General features: G+C 41.7%; 1 protein-coding gene across 2 annotated transcripts in view; it reads right to left on the minus strand.

The window, feature by feature from the left end:
* Nucleotides 1–10,900: 10,900 nt before the first annotated feature.
* The window catches only part of CDH2 (cadherin 2), a 151,121-nt gene continuing 137,586 nt past the window's right edge, over nucleotides 10,901–24,435 (minus strand). For both annotated transcript variants that reach the window (XM_048507350.1, XM_048507349.1), the window contains exons 15-16: nucleotides 16,088–16,252; nucleotides 10,901–12,305 (exon numbers count right to left, since the gene is read on the minus strand). In XM_048507350.1, the coding sequence (XP_048363307.1) occupies nucleotides 12,099–12,305; nucleotides 16,088–16,252 (372 nt within the window). In that variant the 3' untranslated portion in view covers nucleotides 10,901–12,098. The remainder of the gene's footprint in view (nucleotides 12,306–16,087; nucleotides 16,253–24,435) is intronic.

The following is a 24,435-nucleotide window of genomic DNA, read 5'->3' on the forward strand; positions in this document are numbered from 1 at the left end:
ATCCTGTTGGGCTTTCCCATTCCATCTTTTGGTCAAATGTAAGTTGAAGTTCCCCTTAGTTCCAGAATTTTGGGTGCTTGATTGAATTGTGATTATCCTACACAGGAAGATAGGGCTTCAATCTTCCCTCTGGTGCAACCTGTAATGACCTGAGGGGCACTGTTTGCCCGATTGGGGAAACCCACATGTCTTCTGGGAATACTGAAGCCCTTCCCGCTCTACATCACTGGTCAAATTTTAATAGGGTACCACAGGTGTAGTGATTGCTGTAATTCAGATACACATCCTTATACGATGGGAATTTATAGAGGATCCCTAGAAGGAAGGCGCTTCAGGAAGAGTCAGAGAGCATTCAGAGAATCTAGAAGACTTCTGTGTTTGTTTGGCAATGAATTATTATTACACTTACTTTTACTTTGGTGTGTTCTGATATGATTGAATCCCAACATTCACAGGAAGTAGGTGGAATCTGCAACTCACTCTTATTGAAAGACAGAGTGGGGAACCCAGACACAGCCCAGATATAACATGTGAATGGACCACATGGTCCAAAGTCCAGACAATCAGGGAACAAGCAGACATGGCCCAGGGGGACTGAAAACCACAAATAAATATGGGAAAGAAGACATCTTAAGGATCAGAGGAAAGAGACTTAAGTCACCTCCAAAGGTGACATAACCAAGGTATGCCAGACACAAACTGTTGACTGGGCTGCCAGAAGTCTTTTTCAATTTCTTTTTTTAAAGAGCATCTGAGATGTTTGAACCACCCAAGTTTGGATTCTGTGACTCCCTTTTGTTGAACTGATAAGACTTGCCTGAAGGAGATTTTTTGCTTAGGGGGCAACAGAAAAAGAATACTTCCACCAAAACAAGATTCATTACTTAGCTGAAGCAAACTGTAGGACCAAGTTCCTGGTTTTCATAAACAAGCCAAGGTGTACATAGAACAGAAATGTTGGGTGGTGGAAGTTCCCTCTGAAGAGTAATGTCTAGTACCGAGATAAATATTTACTAATAAAAATATTTACTCCACAACATTTCCCTAGAATTATAGAGTTGAAAGAGACCCCAAGGGCCATCAAGTCTAACCCCCTGCAATGCAGGAACACACAATCACACCACCCCTGACAGATGGCCATCAAGCCTCTATTTAAAAATCTCTAAAGAAGGAGACTCCACCACCCTCTGAGGCAGCATATTCCACTGTCGAACAGCCCTTACTGTCAGGAAGTTTTTCCTGACGTTTAGGTGGAATCTCTTTTCCTTCACCTGATCCTTTTCCTTCATCTGGTCTTTTCCTTCGTTACTCCTGGTCCTAGTCTCTGGAGCAGCAGAAAACAAGCTTGCTCCGTCACCAACATGACATCTCTGAAAGGATTATTTTTGTTAATGTTCACAAACAACACACACTACATATTTAGCCCCTCTTCCCACTTCACTGACAATCCTGTAACACAGATTTAGGGAATTTGTAGTTTTCCTTCCACACTGGAAACGTCAGTTCATGGGATGGGGGAATATTCTGTTATCTCCTCAGGGAAAACAAGTAGGCAGGCCGAAGAAAAAGCAGGACAAGTTGTTTTCAACAAACTGAGGTGAAATTTGTTATGATACTTTCACACATCCACAGTTCTTCCCTTCATTTGCTCATACCACCCACTCAATGTGCAATAGGAAATTTAGCCTTCGTTTCTCTAACCAAACCAATGCAAGACAGTCTGCACAGCTGCTGGGGTTTGCTGAAGGCTTTCAGTCATTATCAGTCAATTCACAGCTGTGTAGACCTTCAGAAGTCCCAGCACAAACTGTTCCCAGGCACTCTTTTAGTGTCAGTTTCCAATTGCTCCCTTAATCTCATTTCAGGTCACTCCACTTTTACTGTCATGCTGGCTCAGAAGGCTAAACTAAGGTCTCTGGCAATTTACATTTCCAAGTCCAGTATTTTCTGGTTCCCATGGTTACTGTAGCCAATCCCAGAGTTTATTGTTCTGTGCATGCTCTGAAATGAAGTGCAAGCAAGCCAGAGGGTGGTTTTTTTAAAATTCCCCACCCCCACTTGGTCATTACATGCTCCAGACACATTTTCAGTATGCCTGTAATGCTGGATTAATGTTCAGTTTTGAATGATCTGGAACACACACATTATCTTATTATTCAAAGCTGGCTTTGCCTTACCAGAATGCAAGCTTTGTTTACTAGTTTTGTATATTTATTCATTTACTTACTTACTTCATTTATGCAGCATCTTTCTCCTCAGTGGGGACCTCAACCAGCTTCTTCTCCATCTTATCTTCATGAATACTCTGTGATATAGGTTGGACTAAGAGTGCATATGAGTATCCCAAGGTCACCTAGTAAACCTCCGAGGCTGAGTGGGGAACTCGCAGATCCAATACTCTACTACAGTACACATATTATTAACCCTCCATACTTCTAATTTGCATCAGAAAAGTTTCTAGTGTAGGAAAAATTATGACACAGGAGAGCCAGTGTGATGTAGTTGTTAAGGTATTGGACTCAGATCTGGGATCTCGCACTATGGAAGATTGCTGGGTGATTTTCAACCAGTCACACACTCTCAACCCTGGCCCTGGCTAGTATTTGCATGGAAGATCTTCATGGGGCGAATTCCCACTGCCTCCTTAGCACGGTTTCGGGCCACTTACTAACACGGTTTCATCGACGTCCTCCCCATGACTTCTGTGGCAGCAACCGTTTCTGATGCTCGTTCGCCCTGTTAATCTGCATTCTGGCAGAACCTGGATGCAAGTGGTTCAGGCCCCGTTATCACAGTTTACAGCTGTTCCAAGGGGAGGGACAAGGTTTGGAACCTGGAGTCGTCCCCGCCCCAGAGAGTGACGCGCATTTCGCGCAGCCAATCAGTGCTCCCAGCGCTGTTGCTGTGCACGCGCATCGTTTGGTCGCTAAGGGGACTGTGGGAAACAAAGGTGGAAAGTTGACCGTTTAAACGGTCGCCCGTTCACCGATTTAACGGTAAAACTTTCAGAAAATAGTTGTTATACAGTAAATAACAAGTATTCATAGAGGTTGCACTTTATCGTTTGCACGGGTTTTTTAATGGGTAAAAATGGGTAGTGTTTCTGAAGTGGCTAACAGGTCCCGCCCAACTGAACACCGACCAATCAGGTGAGGGCAATGAAGCGCGATCACATGGCTGTGGGGATTGCAACGATGCGTGCACCCAGGAATGTCTCCTGCCTGCTCATTGTGGTGGGGAGGGAGAAACTGCGATGAGGAGGACACGGATTCGCAAGGAACAGGTTTGGATCCGCTTGCAATTTTCAAGTGGGAATTCACCCATGGAATACCAGAGTTGTGATGCAGAGGCAGGCAATGGCAAACAGCCCCCAAAGGTCTCTTACCTTGAAAACCCACAGGGTTCCCATAAGTCTGTGTGGCTTGATGCAAATGGGAGAAAATGGGAGAAAATGGGAGGAAAAAAAGACAGTTATTTCTGTAGGAGCTTTTAGCTCTGTAGATTTGATGGATTAGATCTATAAGTTGTATTCTGCTGTCAGAGGCACTTCCATCAGTGGGAGAATATGTGGGTGGAGGAGTCACATTTTTTGTACCATGCTTCTGTCACAAAACTAGAAAATGCAGAGGAGTATTTAGGCTTTTTTTTAACAAGCTCAAGTTTCCCTGCTCAGTGGGAGAAAGGTGGTGGCAAAGTTTGATCTTGATTAGATGAATGGATATTTATAATAAATGCATATAAGTGCAAGGATCTGAAAGGAGCCTATAACAAGAAGCAATTGGAGCATCATATATAGTTTTATGCACAGCAGGTAAAGTTATAGCATTGTCTACATAGGTGTCCTTTTTTGCATGTCTTATATCACTGGTGAGACCATTAAGAATGCTTGGCAGAGTGTACAATAACCCCCTGATTCCAATTACCTTTTCTCCAAAAGCTTTGCCAACTGGATGAAATTAATGCTTTACAGTATCCAAATAGGTCCTCTCTGACACAATACAGTAGTAAAGGGATCTTAATGTGATTCCAGGGACCATGGGATTTAGCTGATTGGTGGAATAATGGTAGCTGAAATCACACACACACACAATTTAGAAAACTGAAGAGGGGCCTAAACGTGGAGTTGGATAGTGGAAAGCAGAAGTTGAGCTATGAGTGTCTGAAAGTGGGTAAGGTTGGATTTAAACATTCTATTTTAACAGTTATATGCTACTATGAACCTTTCTAAAAATGTGTGGAACTTCTCAACATTTAAGCTTGAATTCAACAAGAGGAATGAAACACCATATTGATATAATTGTTAGGTTCCATGCTGAAGGAAGTCCCTCCCCCTCCAATAACTAATGGATTAAAAAGTTTGCCCCTACGCTTAGACCACCTTCAAGTTAAACTACTGCAATGCATTCTATACAGGGCTGCCTTTTAAAGCTACCAAGGAACAAACACAGCATTGGTCGGTGGCCTGAAATACATCATACTCATTTTCAGAGATATGAAAAGTCTACCAACCTATTTCCAGGCACAATGTAACATGTTGGTTCTTACCTTTAAATAGTCTGGAACTGGTGTGTTTGAAGACCAACCCCTCCCATACATATCTGTCATTCAAATGAGAATTTCTCCTGAGCTTTCTCTTTTGGAAGTGAGGTGGATGGCTTTTAGACATAGAGCCTTTTTGTGTTGGCTGCTTGATTGTCAAGCTCCCTCTCAGCAACTCTCTACCTGGCACTTAGCTTGCTGTGTTAGGTATGTCATAAAAAGTTTTTATTTTTCCAATTATTTTGTTGATTTTGATAGGTTTATGTTGCTGATTAGTGATTATTCCTGGAAGACACTGGGTGTTTGTGGCAGAACAAGAAGGTTCTAGGTTCAAATCCTGGCATGTCCATTTAAAAGGATTAGATAATATGGGTTGCAGACTTATATCTGAAACCTTGGAGAGCAGCCCCCAGTTTAGCAGACACTGCTGGTCATGATGGACCAACGGTCTGAATCAGGCCATTAGATTAAGAATAAGTCCCTAAACTTGCTAGAAGGGCTAAATTTGATGTGTACAGTTTGAGATAATTTCTTTCTCCACAAATTTCTGTGGAACAAAGGCTATTATGAAAAAATGATTCCAAGGGCATTGGGCAAGTCTTCTGAGTATGCAATACTCACATGTTGTCCTCAGTAGGATTTCACAAGAATTCCTGTGATCTAGGCAGCCTTAAAAAAGAAGAGATAGTAATGTAGATATCCCTGATGAATACAGATTTTATCAGCTGTGGTGGTAGAAAGTGCTGTCAGGTCCCAGCCAACTTATGGGGACCCTGTAGGGTTTTCAAGGCAAGAGATGTTCAGAGGTAGTTTGCTATTTCCTTCCTCTATGTGGCTGAGAGAGTTCTGAGAGAACTGTTACTGGTCCAAGGTCCAAGGTCACCCAGCAGGCTACCTGTGTAGGAGTGGGGAATCAAACCTTGTTCTCTAGGTTATAATCTGCTGCGCTTAACCACTACCGCATGCTGGCTCTCTTATCAACTATAATTCCAAAGAAAGTCCAACAAAAGTGACAATGACAAACATGACTGAACATGAATAAATAATTACAAAACAAACCATTCTGATCTAATTCTAATAGTTTCAGCAGTTGAAGCAATTGTTTAGTTGGCTCTAGCTGCCATGATACTATACAATGCATGATAAGTGAAGATTTTATTGATTGATTTCAATCATTTGAATTCTGCCTTTCTCTCTAATTAGGAGCCCCTCAAAGTGGTGAGAGATTAAAGTCAACTTTAAAGTGGAGCAGTTATGCAGAAAGGATAGAAGTAGCAGAACTTGGACAACCTCAGAATGAATGAGCAAAAAGTCAATTGAGTTACATTACATAGGAATATAATAAAATGCTGTGAATATCCATGAGTGGACTGACAAACAGTTTAACTGTTCTCTGAAAAATCAACTTTTTGTTAACGACAAACAGGATATTACCGGTAGGTTAATGGTGAGTTGTGAGGCATCACTACACTCTAGTCAGTTCTTAATGCTGGTGTGAAATCCCTGATCTTAGTTTTGTACTACCAGCATTGCGTTGTCACCCATTGTTTGCCAAGGCCTTTGGTCAGATGATGAAGAGGAAGAATTTCAGAGATATAGAATGCATAATGGGGTGCTTATGGTATATTGATCAGTATTATGGGAAGCCCTTTGCTAAGTGGTAGAGCACATGCATTGCTTGTATGTGTCTCTGTTAGTTCCTGGTCTCAGGGTTAGGAAAGAGCCCTCCTGAGAATTTGGAAGGCTGCTGCCTGTCAGAATAGCTAGAGCTCCTTTAGTCCAATTTGTGATAAGTAGCTTCAATGTTAATCAAATCAGGGAGGTTACTTCTGAACCAAGTACCAAAGGGGGATGACTTCTGAAACAAAATATTTTGATGATAAACGTTAAAACAACACTACAAAAGATTGGAATTACATGCATGTCAACAAATCTCTTTAATCCACCCATCCCAATAAAATAATTTTTACACACAGCATTTGGTTTTGAGAAGCATTTCAAAATGACACACATAGTTTTCCTGGAAATTTTTTTTATTTTCTTTTGATGAATACTGTTGCTACAGGAGATAAGAAGTGACACTGAATTCCTAAAGCATGTTACAATTTTGTGCCCCAATCCCCAAAGTCTCCTGCAGGACTCCGGTTCTGCGGTCATCATTCTGTACTCAGAGACTGGTTTGCATTCCTGCACACTACCAAGAAGGCAATTCCAGGACAACCATTGGCTGTTGAACTAGCTGTCAGTGAAAAATACTTCTGTCCTGGATGAAAGGTTGGCTACTTTTCAAGATTCTTGCTGAGCCTAATTTTTCTGTTTCCAGTTTAGTGTGAAAACATGAACCAAAGAGAAGGAGTTTTCTGGATGTATCCTGACTTGTGTCGATTGCTCTCACCTGAAAGATCTGACAGAAAGCAAAGGAGCAACAAATTCTTGAACGAGATGCTCTTTCCTGGGTTCCAAACACAAGGCACTTTTGGATCTTCATTGTGAAGAGGCTCATCTGCATATAACTAGGACAGATTTCAGATGCCTTTAATCAAAATGCAGTGCTCAACACTGTAACAGAAACATGAAAATAATAACCTGAAGCAGCTGTCTAAAGTGCTTTCATTTACAATTAGAGCAGCTTGTCCTCCTCCTGAACTGGTGCAATCTTGACTTTAAATTAAACATATTTTCATTTAAAAATTTAAAAGAATCTGTAAACCTTTTATAAAGCAGGCTCAAGATCAACTAAGGCAAAAGAACTGAGTGTGTATGTAAGGGTTTATAGAGTGGCTCAAGATATAACATTTTAATGCTTCTCATCGAGAAGGGCACAGTTAGCTTCAAAGCCAAGCCCATGTTGGCATGGACTGTACCAATCTGGATTTGTGTCTTCCCTCTCCTCTCCCAATTTATTTTTTTCAGTTACTTACAACATTCTTATCATTCTTCAAAAGGGGTTTATTAATGCCTTGCAGTAAAGCTGTATTTGGTCTTTTTATGAGGCAATTCAGGAGGCAATGGCAGGGAAGGGAGCTCCAACTTCTCAGTCCAGGCTTTACTGACAGTTCCTATTTGCAAAGACCATTTAAGCTGAAACAGTTTAACTGTTGATTTTTTTTTAACAGAATGCTGCACCAACAACAACATTCAGGTTAGGATTTGCAGTGCAATCCTGTGTAGTTACTCCAGTCTACGCCCAGTGACTTCAGCGGCATTGCCGCTAGATTAACTTTGCATAGACTTGCATTGTTAATCACTGAAGTTTCCCTACGTGCTCCCATTTTAAAATTAAAACACATCCAACATGCTTGTGCCATCCCATAGATATGCTAAAGCAGATCAGTCAAAGGGAGAGGGGAACAAACATCTGAAAAAAACAACATGCAATGGGAGAAACCTTCTCGTTCCTTAAAGGTGAGCTGTAGGTAGCATCACTGATCACACCCTTGGCAGTTGTGTGTGATCGTGACAGGTGTGTATTCTTCTGCTTAACTCCTGATAACCTGCATTAGGGCCAATATGTTGTTTTGCAGAAAGAGACATGAATTCATTAATATCTCAGCTAATCACTATCATCTGTATTTTTAGAGTTTCTGAAATAACACTGCAAAAAAAAATCAGTACTGGAACCCTTGACTAATTTGCATCTATGAACTTTTGACATTCTTGGCACTCCGATTTTAAACATTCATGCCAGACATCTTCCAAGGGAGACAGTGTTATGGTTTGTGATTATGTATTTAATTGCTTGGGATGTGTCCTTTAATTCAATATAATGCAAGAGTTTACGTAGTTATCTTATTTCCTTGGCTTTGGACTGGGGAACACATTATTATCATCAAGGGCTATGATGAGTCCTCACAGATATAACACAGAAAGAAGTTACATCCTGTTCCATCTCTCCAACAGAATGCATTGCAATGGAGTTGGTTCGCACAGTTATCCACCAGTGATCAGACAGAGACAAACCAAGCAATGTGCATGTGTGAACAAGGCTTATACTGCCACCCATAGAGACCTCACCTTTACTGCTGTTCTATACCTGTGGTATTGCTGGATTTGGATAAAAAAATTGCAGAGTTCCACATAGCTGGGCCAGGCAGTGTTGTGGGGTAGAGAAGTTTCCCAAACCAGAAAATGTTCTGATGATGTATTTTTCTGAGGAAAATTGTCTGCCCTGCATATGTAAATATAGTCTCTGTCTATAGTTGTCAGGGCTGCTGTGCTGCAAATCAGTCATAATGGATGGGATAAATGTGACATATGAAGCATGGACAAACTCCCGTTTCTTGTACATGATGTATCTGCGTTCAGTTGCTAACATTATTTAAATAATAGGTTTTCATGGGAAAATTTTTGAAATCCATTTTCCCCAGAGAACCGATATCACAGATATTTTCTCTTCCTCTTTCTGTATCACTTCTTGCCATACATGATATCTTTGCAAGTGTAAAGATCTACCAAGGCATAGCCTAAGAAATATAAACACAATCTCATGCCTTAGTCTGAATTATTCATGCTTTCTAATGTAGAAAAATCAGATACTGCCTCAGCAAATTATACGCAACTGCCACCCCTGTTATCATGGGCATTCACAAAATGTATAAGTACATTCATGAGGTTAATATGATTCCATTTGGATTCTCTTCAAGGGTTGGTCAATCTTTTGCTGTGTCTCCCCTCTATAATGCCCATGCTGTTTTCTGACGTTTCCATTTTGTGGCTGTTGAGAGATGCAGAAATACAAAGGAACCTTTGTCTCAAAACACTTTGGCACATTCATACAATTTAGAAAGATCTGTCATCTGTCAGTATAATCTGAAGTTATGAATGTAGCTTCTTCCACTACATTTCTTTCACTTGCCATTCTCTTGTCCACACACAATTCTGTTTTCAGTATCTCATTTTAAACTCTGGCTTCACCTTTCTACACATCCTACATCCATATAAGCAGCCCTTTCCATCACAGCCAAAGTACAATCTCAACTCTCAGCTGTAATGTTCAGCATCCCTACTTAGAAGTCCTACTGAAATCAATGAAACTAACTTCTAAGCAATCATTTTTAGGAGTCAGATGTCTGAACCTGCTCTTTTTAAAATAAGGAGATGAATATTTTCTGTTCTACTAATCCAACCTTGTGATTGTCAAAAATGCAACCAAATGAACAAAATTTTGATGGATTCATTGTAAGGTTGTGGAACAAACATATGCAGACCACATTTAAAAAAAACAGGTTTTCTGTTCTATTTTTAAAGTGAAGAAAAGTGATTGACATTTTCTATTACTTTAATGGACAGATTTGGAAACTAAAAGAGAGAATGATACTTCAGCACTGCAGTGCAATCCATGGGTGGCCTGGGGGGGGGGGGAGAGGTGCAAATAGAGTCTTGGAAGGGATGTGAAGATGTACTGATGCAGGTGCCCACACTGCTGGCATAAGGGGCAGATGTGCTGCTGAAGTGACTAATATGCTGATGGCAGGGCATGGTCAACTGTACCATGTCCAAATCCTGAAGGTTCCCCATGCGTCAATGTTCCTTCACCACAGGATCCTGTATGGCACAGGCAGATGCAATCGAGTGATGTTCCCAAGTGGAGCTGACTTTAGTCAGCTTCCACAGGGCTTTCGGACCAGGAACACTCCCTGTGCTGCCTGGCATACCCCATTAGGTGGCAATAGAAGTTTTCAGGTAGACCGGGGCGGGGGTGGTGGTGGTGGTGGTGGTTATGCTCCCTGGACCACTTGAAACTCCTTAAAAGGCCCAGAAGGTTCACTCAGTGGACTTGCTAGCTGGCATATTAGTATTTTCCTGTCATGTAATTGCAGCAGCATACTGAAATATTACCGCCACCCCTATTTTCTACCACTGCCTTTCAGTGGAATCCATCCTCATGGGATTTCTAAACATGTTTTATGTCTAGATTTACCCTCCTAGTATAATCCTTATGCATCATTGCATAGTTCTCACGGATTCTAACATTTGTTAGAGAACAGAGGTTGCCTACCTTTCAAAATAATGGTTAACAATAGCTAAATGTCCTATTGTGTGTTTGCTGAAAAGTATACCATGTTGCTTCATGTTTATGTATGCTTGAGTCCTAACTCACTTCAATGATGATGTATCTGTGAGTATAAAGGCACATGTGTGAAACAAACAAGTAGCTCCTTGTTGGTTTGAACTTCAGTGAAAGCACCAGAGTCCTCATACCAACAATGAAACACAAGGCACAGATACAAGAGCACAAGGCACAGATACAAGAATGTACAAGGATTTTTGCTACTCTTCTGAATGAAATGTTAACATCTTCCTGTTCGTTGATTTTTTTCAGGCTGTTTAAGTAGAAAAAAAGATCTATTCAGGCACAAGATCCAAAATTAGCATTTTATTCAGAACATTGGGGTCAGGGGTGTATCATTTATATTCTGGTACATAATACAGAGGCAAAGCTGTTGTCAAACATCTCTCTGGTTTAAAAGCTCTTTTTAACATACTGTATAATTACTTGAGCCATCAGAATTAGGCCACCCCTTGAGTTTTTTCCTGTCCTTTTTTGTTTGTTTTTGGTACAAATTATGTAAAACATTTGTGCTAAGAACTTTTCTCCCTCCCCAAACAAACGAAACAAAAACAAAAAAAAATTAATTAAAAACAAAACAAAACCAAATCTTGAGTACGCTAACTACAGCTCAACAATTGAATCAATGTCACTTGTTTGCAACCTGTTGGTAAATACTTTATCCATAACGAAAGATATAAACATGCAAAAACCTGAATCCATAGTCCAAATAATACATACACATGTTTGGAAGTCTCTGCACTTCTCCATAGACTATGCCAATAAAACATTATGTACACATACTATTTTTACAGTGAAGTGGGAAAAAAAAGTACTGAAAAATGATTTTCTTAAAAAAATGTGTATATGGATTAAGACCAAAATGTGTCTAACATTCTATCATAAGAAAAGAAAATCAGTTCTGCTACAAACTGGTGATATGAAAACTCCCTTTATTTGCAACCAGCTGCATAAGTTTTAGAATTTTAGTGAAAAACCCTAACATCTAAAACTAGAAGTATTGTACATCTTTTTCATGGCCTTCTTTCCCTCCCTTCCCCAATAACAAAATTTCCCCATGAGGTTTTCCCCCCAACTTTTCTTATTTTAACAAAAGCAATGCAATGTAACAAAAGCATGTAGAAGCATATTGGTGATTTAACTTTCTCCCCTCCCCAATGTGGTTTGTCTTATCAGTACCATTTAAAGCCTTAAACATAAAACTAATTCCAATCTGAAAAAGGTACAAAAAGGCACATAAAATCCCAGTGCTTCTGTACTGTAAAATTCAAGTGTAACTGAGCTCAATTGTTTGCTTTTCTTTTCCACACAGCATTGGATGACTGATATTCCCAGTGAGCCCAAAATTGGTTTGCAGCCTATGCCAAAGCCTTCAGCAAGCACTTGTGCTAGTAGACTACAAAGTTAAAGCCTAGCTTCTGTATGCTTGTTGGGAATACCAGTGGAAAGATCTGTACTTGTCCAAAAGCAATGTTGGCCACCTTGGCATTCAGTCATCGCCTCCACCGTACATGTCAGCAAGTTTCTTGAAACGTGGGCCCCAGTCGTTTAGGTAGTCATAGTCTTGCTCACCACCGCTACTTGAGGAGTTGAGGGAGCTCAAAGATCCAGCAGTAGAACCGCTCCCTTCGTAGTCAAAGACTAGGAGGGAGTCATATGGAGGTGCTGTGGGATCATTGTCTGCTGCTTTAAGTCCCTGCAACGGAAGGGAAAGGGATGATAGAGGAGGAAAGTGGGACACTAGATCCTTGATTCTTTGGCCATGTGAAATGAATTTGGGAGAACTCAGAGGAGAACTTTGGAATACTACCAAATGGTTTCCTTAAGCTTGAAGCAATCTGTGCTTGAAGCAAGAAGAGCTGTACAAAAAATATGTACACAGTAAAAAATATCTATTACAAAAACCCACAAACCTTGTGATTGTGTAAATCCCAGCTTCAAATATGCAAGGCTATACAGTAATAAACATACAGTTTATAGCTCTCAAATTAATCAGAGTCAAACAGGCCAAATTTGGATTGCTATCATACATGGCAAGCTCTGCAAATGAAGTTCTCAGATTCAATGAAATTCCTAAATGAAACAATTTGAAGACCAAGCTAAAATGGAAGCCTCTAAATGAAACAATCAAAAACCACAACCCCCAAGTGACATACACTGAAGTAGAATTTTGATGGGCTGATGCTAATGTCTGGATTTAACATCAGCAGCAGATGCAAGAACAGGTGATAGTGAAACGGGCCTGTCTCAATAGCAGGCCGAAAGGCTGATTAAAAGTAGGGACAGCTGCATTTAACTGCACCTCCTCCCCAGTAATCATTTGTAACTAGGCAAGGACATGTCACAAAGGTAGAAGCCGAACTCTACTTGCTACTAATGGGACAGGTATTCACTTTGCATGGGAGTAACCCATAAGCAAATAAATGCTGTGATAGCTCTCAGTTTGCATGAGTGGCATCAACTGGTTCTAATTAATTAGCTAATGTTGTTCAGTATACAGCCAATTATAAATAGCTAGCATCAATGTCCTCTTCGTGCAATTAAATGACAGTTTTTCTGTATCCTTCCATCTTAAATGTTCATGACAGCAAAAAAAGAAGGTGAAACAAGTGACAACTCACTCTGCAATGCTTAAGCTGAGCAGCAGCAGCAAGCTTCCCTCGACCAAACCTCAAACAAGATATTAAAAAAAACCCTAACCAAATCAACTCAACAAAGAAAAACCACAAAACAACAGCTTAGCGCTTCTGTTTTTAAAACAAAACCACACATTTCTCTAGTGAAAGGGGGAAAAAAAACCCTCTCCCATAAGATAGCTAGTGAGTATAATTGTTCATCACAGTATAGGCCTGTCATTTTTCTCCTGTTTTTGTGGCTAGTTTGTGTGCCTGGCTCTGGGACAGACATTTAACAAGCCACAGAAAGCAAAAGGTATCTTTTTCTAATGCAGCAGAAATATTGTTGTGTATCAATCATTGACATCAAGAAGGAACCAAACAAACTTCTTAAAGTATTGTCGAAGGCTTTCACGGCCGGAATCACTTGGGTGCTGTGTGGTTTGCGGGCTGTATGGCCGTGTTCTAGCAGCATTCTCTCCTGACGTTTCGCCTGCATCTGTGGCTGGCATCTGTGGCTGCATCTGTGGCTGGCATCTTCTTCCCTCTGAAGATGCCAGCCACAGATGCAGGCGAAACGTCAGGAGAGAATGCTGCTAGAACACGGCCATACAGCCCGGAAACCACACAGCACCCAAACTTCTTAAAGCTTTTCAAGTTGGGAGCTAGATGCTCCTGGTTCAAAATCCTTGCATTGGATGATATAAAAGCCGCCGACGTTGTTCACTTTATAGGATAAAACTGCAATGAAAAACTGAGTGTTCCAGAGACTGCACTTAATGTGCAAACTGTCTGCTGGAGAAGAGGCCCTGAAAAGTGGTTTTACAGAGCAATGACTCCAAAGATAAAAGCTGCCTCAAAATCTGCATTTATTGCTAAACAAATATTCTGTGCTAAATTGCTTAACTGTATACCCTAAATTAGAAAATTTCAAGTGTCAGCTTAATTTTTTCCATAGAGTTTAGCAAAGATTTTTATATATTTTAAAACATGTTCCGAAGAGGAAATACCTGAAATATTAGCTCCTTTACTTTGTTGTAACTGAGACAACTTATAATAAACAATATAAAAGTGTTCATCTTTCATTTACTTATTTATCACCAAGTCACAGCTACTTATGGCGACTTAGTAGAGTTCCCAAGGCAAGAGACGTTTGGATGTGGTTTGCCATTGCCTGAATCCATGTCCCATCCAAATATTAGCCAGGGCTGACCCTGCTTAGCTTGAGATGTGATGAGATCAGGCTAGCCTGGGCTGTCCTGGCTGGTACACTTAAATGTAAAATTGCTTTCTGGAAAGAAAGGAAAATGTAACTGATGTCAGCTGACTTGTCTCATGTTATTGTTGTGGCTTATTGGTACTCTAACCCCTCAGTGTAAGGAAGATGTTTTCCTCGTACAGTGGTACCTCGATAATTGGTGCCTTCGACAATCATCGATTTCAAAAATTGATGATTGCCAGGCGCCGATTTCCACCCTCTAAAATCGTCGGCCACCTCGATTTTTGGCGGCTGCTGAGGGTACGGAAACGTTATGGCTCTGCAAGTTGAATTTGGTTGTGCTATTAGGCAATTTGGATTCTGCTTCTTGATGACAGTGTTATTGTATAGCTATTATTTACTGTATTTTAGGTTTTTGATTTATATTTTTGTACTGCATTTTAACTTTTATAATAAAGGCTAATCGGAACAGAGTAAAAATATAGAACAGAAATATCCAAATAAACAAGCTAGTAAGTAAACAAACATCTATCTGGTAGGAATAGAGTGCCTCTGACTGACATTACATGGTTATTTATACAGGAACAACTGCCCTCCTTGTGCCTGGGCCATGTGTTGGAATCCACCGAACTTTTCCAGAAGATGTGACAGAAACATGAACTAGATCTAATACCTATTACAAGTGATTTTGGCTTACATGTGTTCATCTTATTCCCACCCCCCGCCCCCGCCACTTTCACTTTTCTTATATGGCTTGAATATATTCAATGCCTGTTGATTACTCAAGCATTAAACAACTTACAGTGCAATATTAATCAGTTACACCCTTGAAAGTCTATTGAAATTACAAACTGCAATGAGAGAGCTGCAAAGTGCAATCTTACTTTTTATGTTTTAATGTATATTCTTATTTCTTCTTCTGTTAAGTATTAGTATAGTTGGCAAAAGAGACCAGATGAAAGCCTATCTCTTCACATTTTATAAAATTGGGGGTTATGCATACCATAAATTTTGGCCAATGTTAAAAATAACATACAAACTATTAAAAACATTTGGAACCCTATGTTGTCTGTGGAGTCATGTATCTTGGGCCTGTTTTTTTCAATGTACAAAGGCACTTAAAGGTCTACAGCTAGTTAAGTATTTAATGCAGTAATACAACATTCATTCTGCTGCTCTTTCACTGTAACTCATTTGATGGAACCCTTTTGCTCTTTTTACAAGTACTGAAGTTCTTGGGATTCAAAGGGTGTTGTATGAAAAAAATCTAAATGAACTTGATGTACTATGAATGGAAATTAATACATTAATTTAGGCAAAACTATTACTTTGTTAGCCTACTTATTATGTGTATAATCCTTCTTGGAGATATTGTGGTTAAGAATGATAACATGTTATAGATGTAATTAATACCAATGCACAAAAGTTAATTGATGCATTTTTCCCTTTTTCTGTCTGAATGATTTAATTACATTTTCGTGTGCTTAAAAACATTTTCAAGTCTATCAGCCCAGATACTTTTAATTGTGTGAGCAACTTTTAAAAATTATTATTCTTCGGCTGTAACAGCCATTCATTATATGTGCAGATGGTGTGTAATAAGCTGTTCAAACAAATCTTTTCTTCCTCCTCCTCCTGCTTTACCTCATTAATAAAGTCCCCGATGTCTCCAGGATGAGGTGCCGCTGATCTGACTGGATATTGAGGTTCTGCATGGATAGGCCTTTCATCCAGCCGTCTTATTCCAACAGGTTTGATGGCATCTGGTTCTATAGTGTCGGGTTGCTGGAGCTGGCTTAAGTCATAGTCCTGGAAATTAATACACAATCAAAATGGTTTGGGATTTTAGCAACAAGGAGGGGCAATCTCCCATTCCTAAAACACAGCACCAGCTGAACTATGAAAAGTAGCATGCATTTAAGAATGTTTCTTGAATTATCTTCACCACTTGATCCTCCCACATTTTAAAAATTATTTCCCAGGTTCTGGTTTAAAAGATCCAGTAACTTTAAAAAAATACAAAAAAACTAAATCCCCCATACTGATTTGGGGGGGGGGGGGGGGGTTTCCTTGTTTTTCAAAAATTTTCAGATCTGGCAACTTGATCCTGAAAAATCCCAAGTTTCTGAAGTCCATGTCTGTCTCAGAAGCAGCAGGTGGGGCAGAGTTTAATGCTAAACTTAAGCCCAATCTTAAACCCAAGCTTTGCACTGCCTGCTGCATCAATACCTACGTGGACTTCAAAGGTGGTGGGGCAGAGATGATGCTAGGCTCGGCGAGGCCCAGTGTTCAGCTCTGCGCCCTTGCTTCCAAATTTCACATGGGCTTCAGAACTGATGGGTCAGAGCTGAACACTGGACTCGACTTGGCCAAGACCAGTGTTTAGCTGTGCTGTTTACAAAGTCCTCATGGGTTTTGGAGGTTGTAGTGAAAAGCTGGAGGCTGGGCTCAGCCATGCTGAGCCCAGTGTTCAGCTGCCTGCTGCCCCCAAGTCCACGTGGACTATGGTAAGTTAACAGGTAAGTGAAGGAGAGAGGCCTTTTTAAAAAATGGGGGCCCTGAAGCAGCCCAAAAAATGCTGACAAATGTGGCTTTGCTGAAAGCACACGTCTAGTTGGGATTACTAGGAAACAGAGTAGATTTTTGAGTGGTGCTTCAAACACATAGAAAACTAGCATGTCAGAAAAAGGCTAGTCTAAAGCTTGTTGGCAGTTTTCTATGTAGACAAAATCTTTTATATGAGAAAGCATTCAGTTCTATGAACAGTTTAATTATTGTAATTGTAAGCTACTCTTAGAAGAACAGGGTAGATGAACAGCTGCATTCTAACAATTGGAAGAATTTAAACAGAATCACATAATCTTTGTATAATGTAATAACAAATAGAAGAACAGAAGAAATACCAAAGGCAATCATATGCTTGTGCAGCAGGACAAATGCCAACTTATTCAGGGGCATATTAGGATGTTAAAAGAGACCTGGAGCAAGATGAGCCCAGCCAGAGGCCACATGATAATGACCGTTATAGGCTTATCCACCAACTGCCTAATCCCTTGTGGAAAGTCAAAAAAGCCAATCTGCATCGTAACCTTTGGAAAGGAAGGTGACTGAGATAGCACTGACTTTGCAAGAAGGAAAGTTTCCAGTGGCTGTTTTCAGGGGCAGCCTTCATGATCAAGGGGCCCTGATCAGGAGGATATCATCATGCTGCCACTCCATTTCACCCTTGCAGACCTTCTTCAGCAGATGGGACAGGTGGCTGGTTGTGCAGGTGTTGGAGGGAAGGTATGTGTCTGTTGGATCTCTGACTTCCTGTCTCTTGCAGCTCATAGGTACACTTTTGTAGCAACTCCTCCAGAGTGGTGGTGAGGAGGAGTTAAGTCCAAGCAGGAGGTAGCACTGGTGCATCCAGGCTGGCCTCTGAGTTGGAGAACGATGCAGCCACCATTCCAAAAGCTAAAGCATCCATCTGGCCCAGTGCAGCAGAGAGAGCTGAGGTGAGCTAGGTAGCTGTTGCCACACCTCAAGGTTAGATGGCAGCATGAAGTTTGTAGTGGGGGCTGGCTGGGTAAATGATAGGGCTACCCCCATCACCTCCTGATGTGGCTGAAGACAGAAACTTCCACTGCACTGTGCCTCCAGTGAATAGCTCAGAGAGGGCAGGGCTGGGCTGGGCAGGGGGGTGTGTGCTTTGCTATAGCAACTGCCGCCAGGGCAGCTGAAGCCAAGAAACACTGTCTATCTCTTGCCTGCACAGCCGGCTGCCCATTCCATCTAGTCTAGAAGAGATGCTGGGGAAGTGAAGTGTCAAGCAATGAGGGAAGCAGAAAAGAGCAGCTGTCAGGGAGGTAGCTCCACCCCACCACAGGATCCAGAGCAGCTGCCTCAGTTGCCCTGTGCCTCAGTTGCTCTGTCCCTGGCTATCTGCAGTTTATAATACAATAAGAGAATAATCAACAGGCCTCCTGCTGTCCCATCTAGTTATCTCTAGCTAAGCTGTTAGACCTCAAAAGAGAAAAGGAAAGGTTGACCAACTATAGGCCACCAGGGGTCTTTATGGAACACAGTATCACCACATTTCTTTTGTACATAGCGTGCTATGTACCATTTTCAGAACAGATTGCTCTACTGCCAGAACAATTTCAACAAATAGGACATTATAGACAGAATATCATGACAAAACATCTTCCAAAGTACTACTGACAGGATTACCTAATATTGCTAAAGACAGAATGCAATCTGCAACATGTACACTCATGTGTTTGTTTTCTCTTAAGCTTCTCTCCAGCTGAATTCTCACATGACTTATAGTACTGTTTGTATGATGTAATAATGGTACTTAAAATCCTGGAGGTAGTTTGTCTGGTCTAGTTTGATGATGTAAACTTAGTGGACACACATATTCTTACATAGTTCTGATAGCAATGTGGGGAATATTTTTGTTTCGCTGATGAAATATTTATACCCCACCTTTCCCCTTGGGTCAAAGTGGCCTATGAATTCAAACATAAAAAATGCAATAAAACCCCAAATAATCCCCTTCCCCCATTAAAAATGCCTGTACCTCATTAAAAGCTGTACCAAATAAAATAGCCTCCTATTCAAATCTACAGATGGCAGGCACACTCATATCACCTTAGACAGCACTTTCCATGGGATGTGAAGTACTATGGAAAAACATGGGCAAGCTACCTTGAGTGGAAGAACTAAAGACTGTAATTGGCAGTCCAAGGGCTGTAGTTGGTGCATGGAGACTACAGGAAGAGTCAGCTCTTTCGTTACATAGGTGGGGCCTAGGCTTTAAAAACATAACCAGCACCATGAACTGAACTCGGACAAAAGCCAACCAATATAGTTGTTTTACAACAAGTGGGTTGTTGCTGTCTACTCCTGACAATAAAGGCCTAAATGATCTGGGATTGGCATACCTGTAGGACCGCTTCTCCCAATATACCCCTCGAGAGCATTACACCCAGCAAATAAGAACCTTCTGGAGATTCCTGTTTGGCTATCCTCGACAAAGGCTTTTTTACCTCTGGTCCCAGCCTGTTGGAACACTCTGTCCAATGAGACCAGGGGCCCCAGGGATCTATTAAAGTTCCATAGGGCCTGAAAGAGTTGTTCCACTCAACCTATGCTTGGGGGCAGCAACAGTATTACAATGATATTCTAACTCAACTGATCTCTTCTCTCTCTCTCTTTCTCTTTGGCCCTTTCCCGACATTGGTGGCCTCTGGGCCTCTCACACCAAGTGTAAAAGAATTCTGCCGTGGGCGGGGGTGGAGGCCGCTGCCATGATAAAGCGGGCGAAGCTGCCCCAGCAGTAGGGTCGGCGCAGGAGAGCCGGCTCCGCATGGAGTCGCTTTCTTTCTCGTCCCTCTCTTACTTTCGTTAAAACAAGACGCCCTGCTGTCCTCCTAAGCCCTGCCACGCTGCCCTCCGACCTCCAGGGGTCGGAGGACAGCGTTGGCGGGGCTTAGGAAGACAGCAGGGCGACAACGGCGACGAGGTAAGTAAGAGAGGGACGGGGGAAACAGCGTGTTCCCGGCGGTGCCATTCGCACCGCGCCGCAGGGAACACGCTGTTTTCTCAAAAACAACCCTTTAAACGGGTGTTTTTGAGGACGGCCTGATGCCGCCCTGAGGGAGGGGAAGGGGAGCCAGGGCGGCGCTGCTGCGTTTCAGCAGTGCCGCCTGTGCGAACGGCGGCCTGGGGGCGGGGTTTTTGCCGTCCCCAGGCCGCCGTTTTTGGCCCATGCGGAAAGGGCCTTTATCTCTTTGGCTGTCAGGCTATTATGTTATTGATATTTTTCCAACCTTTGCTGGTGTGTATATGGATGGATGCTATCATATATGAATATTATGCTCTTGAGTTTTAACTATTAATTTATGGAGGACCACTGCTTTGAGCCCATCTGATATGGACAGGGGTTTATAAATCAAATCAAATAAATGACAACAATAATAATCAGGCCACTGCATTCTGAACAGCCCAACCTAGAGTGCATTAAAGTATTCAAACAGTGAGGTTACACAAGCAGGGATTAGAGTGGCCAGACTAGCTGAATCTAAGATAGGAGAGAGATGGCAAACCAAATGCAGTTTACAGAAGACACTCTTAGTCAGTACAGCTAATCGATTTTCTGAATAGCTCTATATTTGCTCTGCAAATGCCAACTCCACACCATCTACCACAAATGGATCCAGTCCATCCAAAGCATCAACCTTCCAAATTTGTACTACCCACCCCTTCCTTGTATTACTTCAGCTTTAGCTTGCAGCTTCATTATACATGAAGTGTTGAGGTGTCATGTAAAGTCCCCTGATCCACTAACTTTTATCCACCAGACCCCACTGACTCAAAATTAAACCACTTTCAAAGTGGGAAAAGATCTTTTGAATTGATCTGTGTTCTTTTTTACAGTGCATTTGCACAAGAGCGGAGTATTTCTGACTGTGATGGATAGGCAGACAACCCATGAAAGGTCACAATGATAATTTTGTTTAATGGAAATATCTGAATTTCTATCTAAACCTTTTCAAAACTCACTGGCTTCAAATATAGTCAAGATATAAATGTGTGTGTTGATTAATTAGGAAAATTAAGTTTATTCACGTTCAAAAAGGTCTTTTGACTGATCTTATTTAATATAAAGGTTAAACAACAGAAAAAAATGAAGTGATAATCTTACCTATGGCACCCTGCTGCTAGCTGATAAATGAAAATAAAATTAAATGTGACAGATGGGTCTTATAGTTTGACAAGAGAAAAGAAAATCTACTGTAATATATTCCAGATAAAGGCAAATAGGATACATACAACTGAACTAATCACATCCATTGGATTTAGGGAAGTGGTACTGTAAACTGCTTCATGTATATTTTTTGTTGAAAACGTTTAAGGAACGAGAAAGATGAGCTGAACTAATCCTTGCCTTCTGTCTAATATATTCATCTAGAACTCTTCATTAGATAAATAATGAATAACAAAATCACAGCCACCTTTTAATAACAACGGTGATGGCACAACCACATAGACTGCAATCTACCATATGCACACTCACGTGTCTGTTTCTACTTCAGTTTCTCCCCTGAAACTGGGAGAAACTGGGAGAAACTGCCACATTGCTTACTAAAACTCCTGTGTGTTTAAAAGAATCTTACTTCAGCTCAATTATCTTCTTTGGAGGAAAGACACACTATCCATTATGGTTAATTCAATAAATGAACTGAATTTCCTTATTGCATCCTCTCCCCCAGTTCTGGTTTTAGATTAATTTATAACATTAATTCAAGAAACTGGAGCATGTAGTTTGTTGCAACTTCACGTATCCTCAGTTAATTTGTACCTTTCTCCTGCCACTACACCCAAGAAAAAAGCCTGCTGGGTCAAACCAAGGGTTCATCTGTCCAAATATCCTGTTTCTAACAGCAGCCCACCACATGAACATGCAGAAAACACTGCAAAGAAAACAAACACATTGACTGTGATCCATGACTTCATTAGGATTCTTTTTATGGGTGCTTTACAGATACATATTCGTGTTCCTGTGAATTCATAATGCTTGACATACAACACCAGGTGCAGCACTTCATAGAGAACAGTGGACTGCATTGCAGGTGGTGGGGGTTGGGGCGGGGGAAGAGGCAGGAATGTTTAGTCAGAAAATTTAGTCTGGACCTACTCAGACTTTGGTAATTCAGGATTCAAAAATCCTGGGAGAAATTCAGAAGCATTACTATCTAGAAGACATTTTGCATACTCTAGAGCTCCTAATGCATCAATCCAGGTGACCCTAGCAGAGAGGCTTGTATTCTGAATGGAGATGGTACAGTGAGGACTCCTGAAATCAATTGTTTGTGCAGAGAACTAAAGTGTTCTCTAGTTAAATAACCTGACAGGCATTCCTCTCTTTTCCTGTAATAAAAATGATAAACTTCACATTGAGAATCTCAGTGTACATCCTGTGGAGAAACTGACAAGATCTCTAGAACCTTGTCCAGCGTGGCCTGCAAAGGTAAGTGACAATGATGCCTTGGGTGACATCAATGAGGCCCCTCCAGAGCTACTTTTTTCCTAGACATAGATCAGTGCTGCTCAAGCAGCCCCTGCTCTGTTGGCTTCTCTCACGTGAGCTGCACATTCTCCCCTTCAGCTTTTAGAGAGCTTGCCAGTACACCTCTGAAGCCTATTCAAAAGCCAAATGGACTCTCCGTCAGCCAAGGCTTGCTGATACCATTGAGAATCTGCCGAAGGCAAGAAGATCATGCCTTGCTTCTCAGCTGCCGCCAAGGTTTAGAAAACTGAGCCAAGTCTCTGCCCAGTGGAATTCTAAGGTCTGGATGTTTGAGAAACAAGTTTACAATTAGGCTTGTTATTCAGAAAAGAAATGGAAGTTCTTAACTGTGAGAAAAACTACATACTAGATAAAAAAGAAAGAGAAAGGACTTCAAACTATCTAGCTAAGCTATGACAGAAAGGCCCTTTCCACACGGGCCATAAACGGTGCCCTGGGGAAGGCAAAAACGCCGTCCCCAGGGAGCCGTTCGCACAGGCGGCGCTGCCAAAACGCAGCAGCGCAGACCTGGCTCCCCTCCCCCAGGGCGCCTTCAGGCCGCGTCCAAAAACCTCCCTCCTGGAGGGAGGTTTTTGGAACAACAGCGCATTCCCGGCGGCGCTGCGCTAACGCACCTGAATGTAAGAAGCTTATTTCGTCTTCCTTTCCGCCAGTTGCCAGCCTTAAGATTCTCCTCTCGCTGTCCTCCAACCCCTGGAGGTCGGAGGGCAGCGTGGGCGGGTCTTAGGAGGCCAGCAGGGCGACGGAGGCGACGAGGAGAGTGGGAGAGGGACGGGGAAGAGGCGGTCTTGCGCCGGCCTCTTTGGGGGCCGCTCGCACGCTCTCGTGCGAACGGCCCCCACCCCTCCACTGGCAGAATTCCTGCGGAATTCCGCACTGCAGAAAGGGCCAAAGAGACTGTAGAAAACATGATCAGCCCTCATGGTGGACAGAGGAAGAGAGAGAGAAGGGAAGTGAAGGAAGGCGGGAACCCCTGAGAGTAGCATTCTGGGTACCACAGGGGCAGCAGTAGAAGTGGTCAAAAGAAAAAAAGACAGAAGTCTCCCTATATTAACTCTCTACTACCCTTTCCTCAGACTCCAAAGTCTGGCTAGAAATGGTCTCTATGTGCCTTCTGTGTGAAATGCTGGAATTTGGGGGTTGGCACAGTTGTGAGGGAGGAATGGCTCCAGATGAGCCCCGGGCACCATTGTACACAGCTGTGCCCACCAAGCAGTATACATATTTAAATAAAATAGGGGCTTCTACAACATCTAAAAATGAAATAAAAAAACAAAACAAAAACCAATAAAACCCCTGAAAGATGACAGTAGTATATTGTATATTCCTCTACCACTGAACAAAGCATGCCAGATAATGGTTTTGACAAAGGTAGTGAGTAAAAATGAATAATAATTCTCATATTTGTTTGGGACTATATTCTAATGTGGAAGCATACAACTTTCTCAACTGCTGCACCTCAATTGACTAAACCAGGGGTAGGGAACCTGCGGCTCTCCAGATGTTCAGGAACTACAATTCCCATCAGCCCCTACCAGCATGGCCAATTGGCCATGCTGGTAGGGGCTGATGGGAATTGTAGTTCCTGAACATCTGGAGAGCCGCAGGTTCCCTACCCCTGGACTAAACTATCATCTTTCTGTGGAACAGAGTATAGAAGAGAGTTCAGTACAAAGTCATTATTCTAGATAATAATGAATGCCTCATTCATGCGAGAAGTGGTTCCAAGGGGTTCATGCTGTGGCCTGTGAGCCTAGGCTCATGCAAATGGAGGCAAAACAAGCTGTGTGTACTAGTATTGGTCCTATGTATTCATTCTTCCCACATATTTATTAATGAGAGAGATTCTGAGGTAGCACTGCCATGTTGTTAATTAGATTGTTCCTGTTAATTAGGGTACTTTATCTTATCCAAG

This window comes from Sphaerodactylus townsendi, linkage group LG09 (assembly GCF_021028975.2).
Source record: "Sphaerodactylus townsendi isolate TG3544 linkage group LG09, MPM_Stown_v2.3, whole genome shotgun sequence".
Lineage (NCBI taxonomy): Eukaryota > Metazoa > Chordata > Lepidosauria > Squamata > Sphaerodactylidae > Sphaerodactylus > Sphaerodactylus townsendi.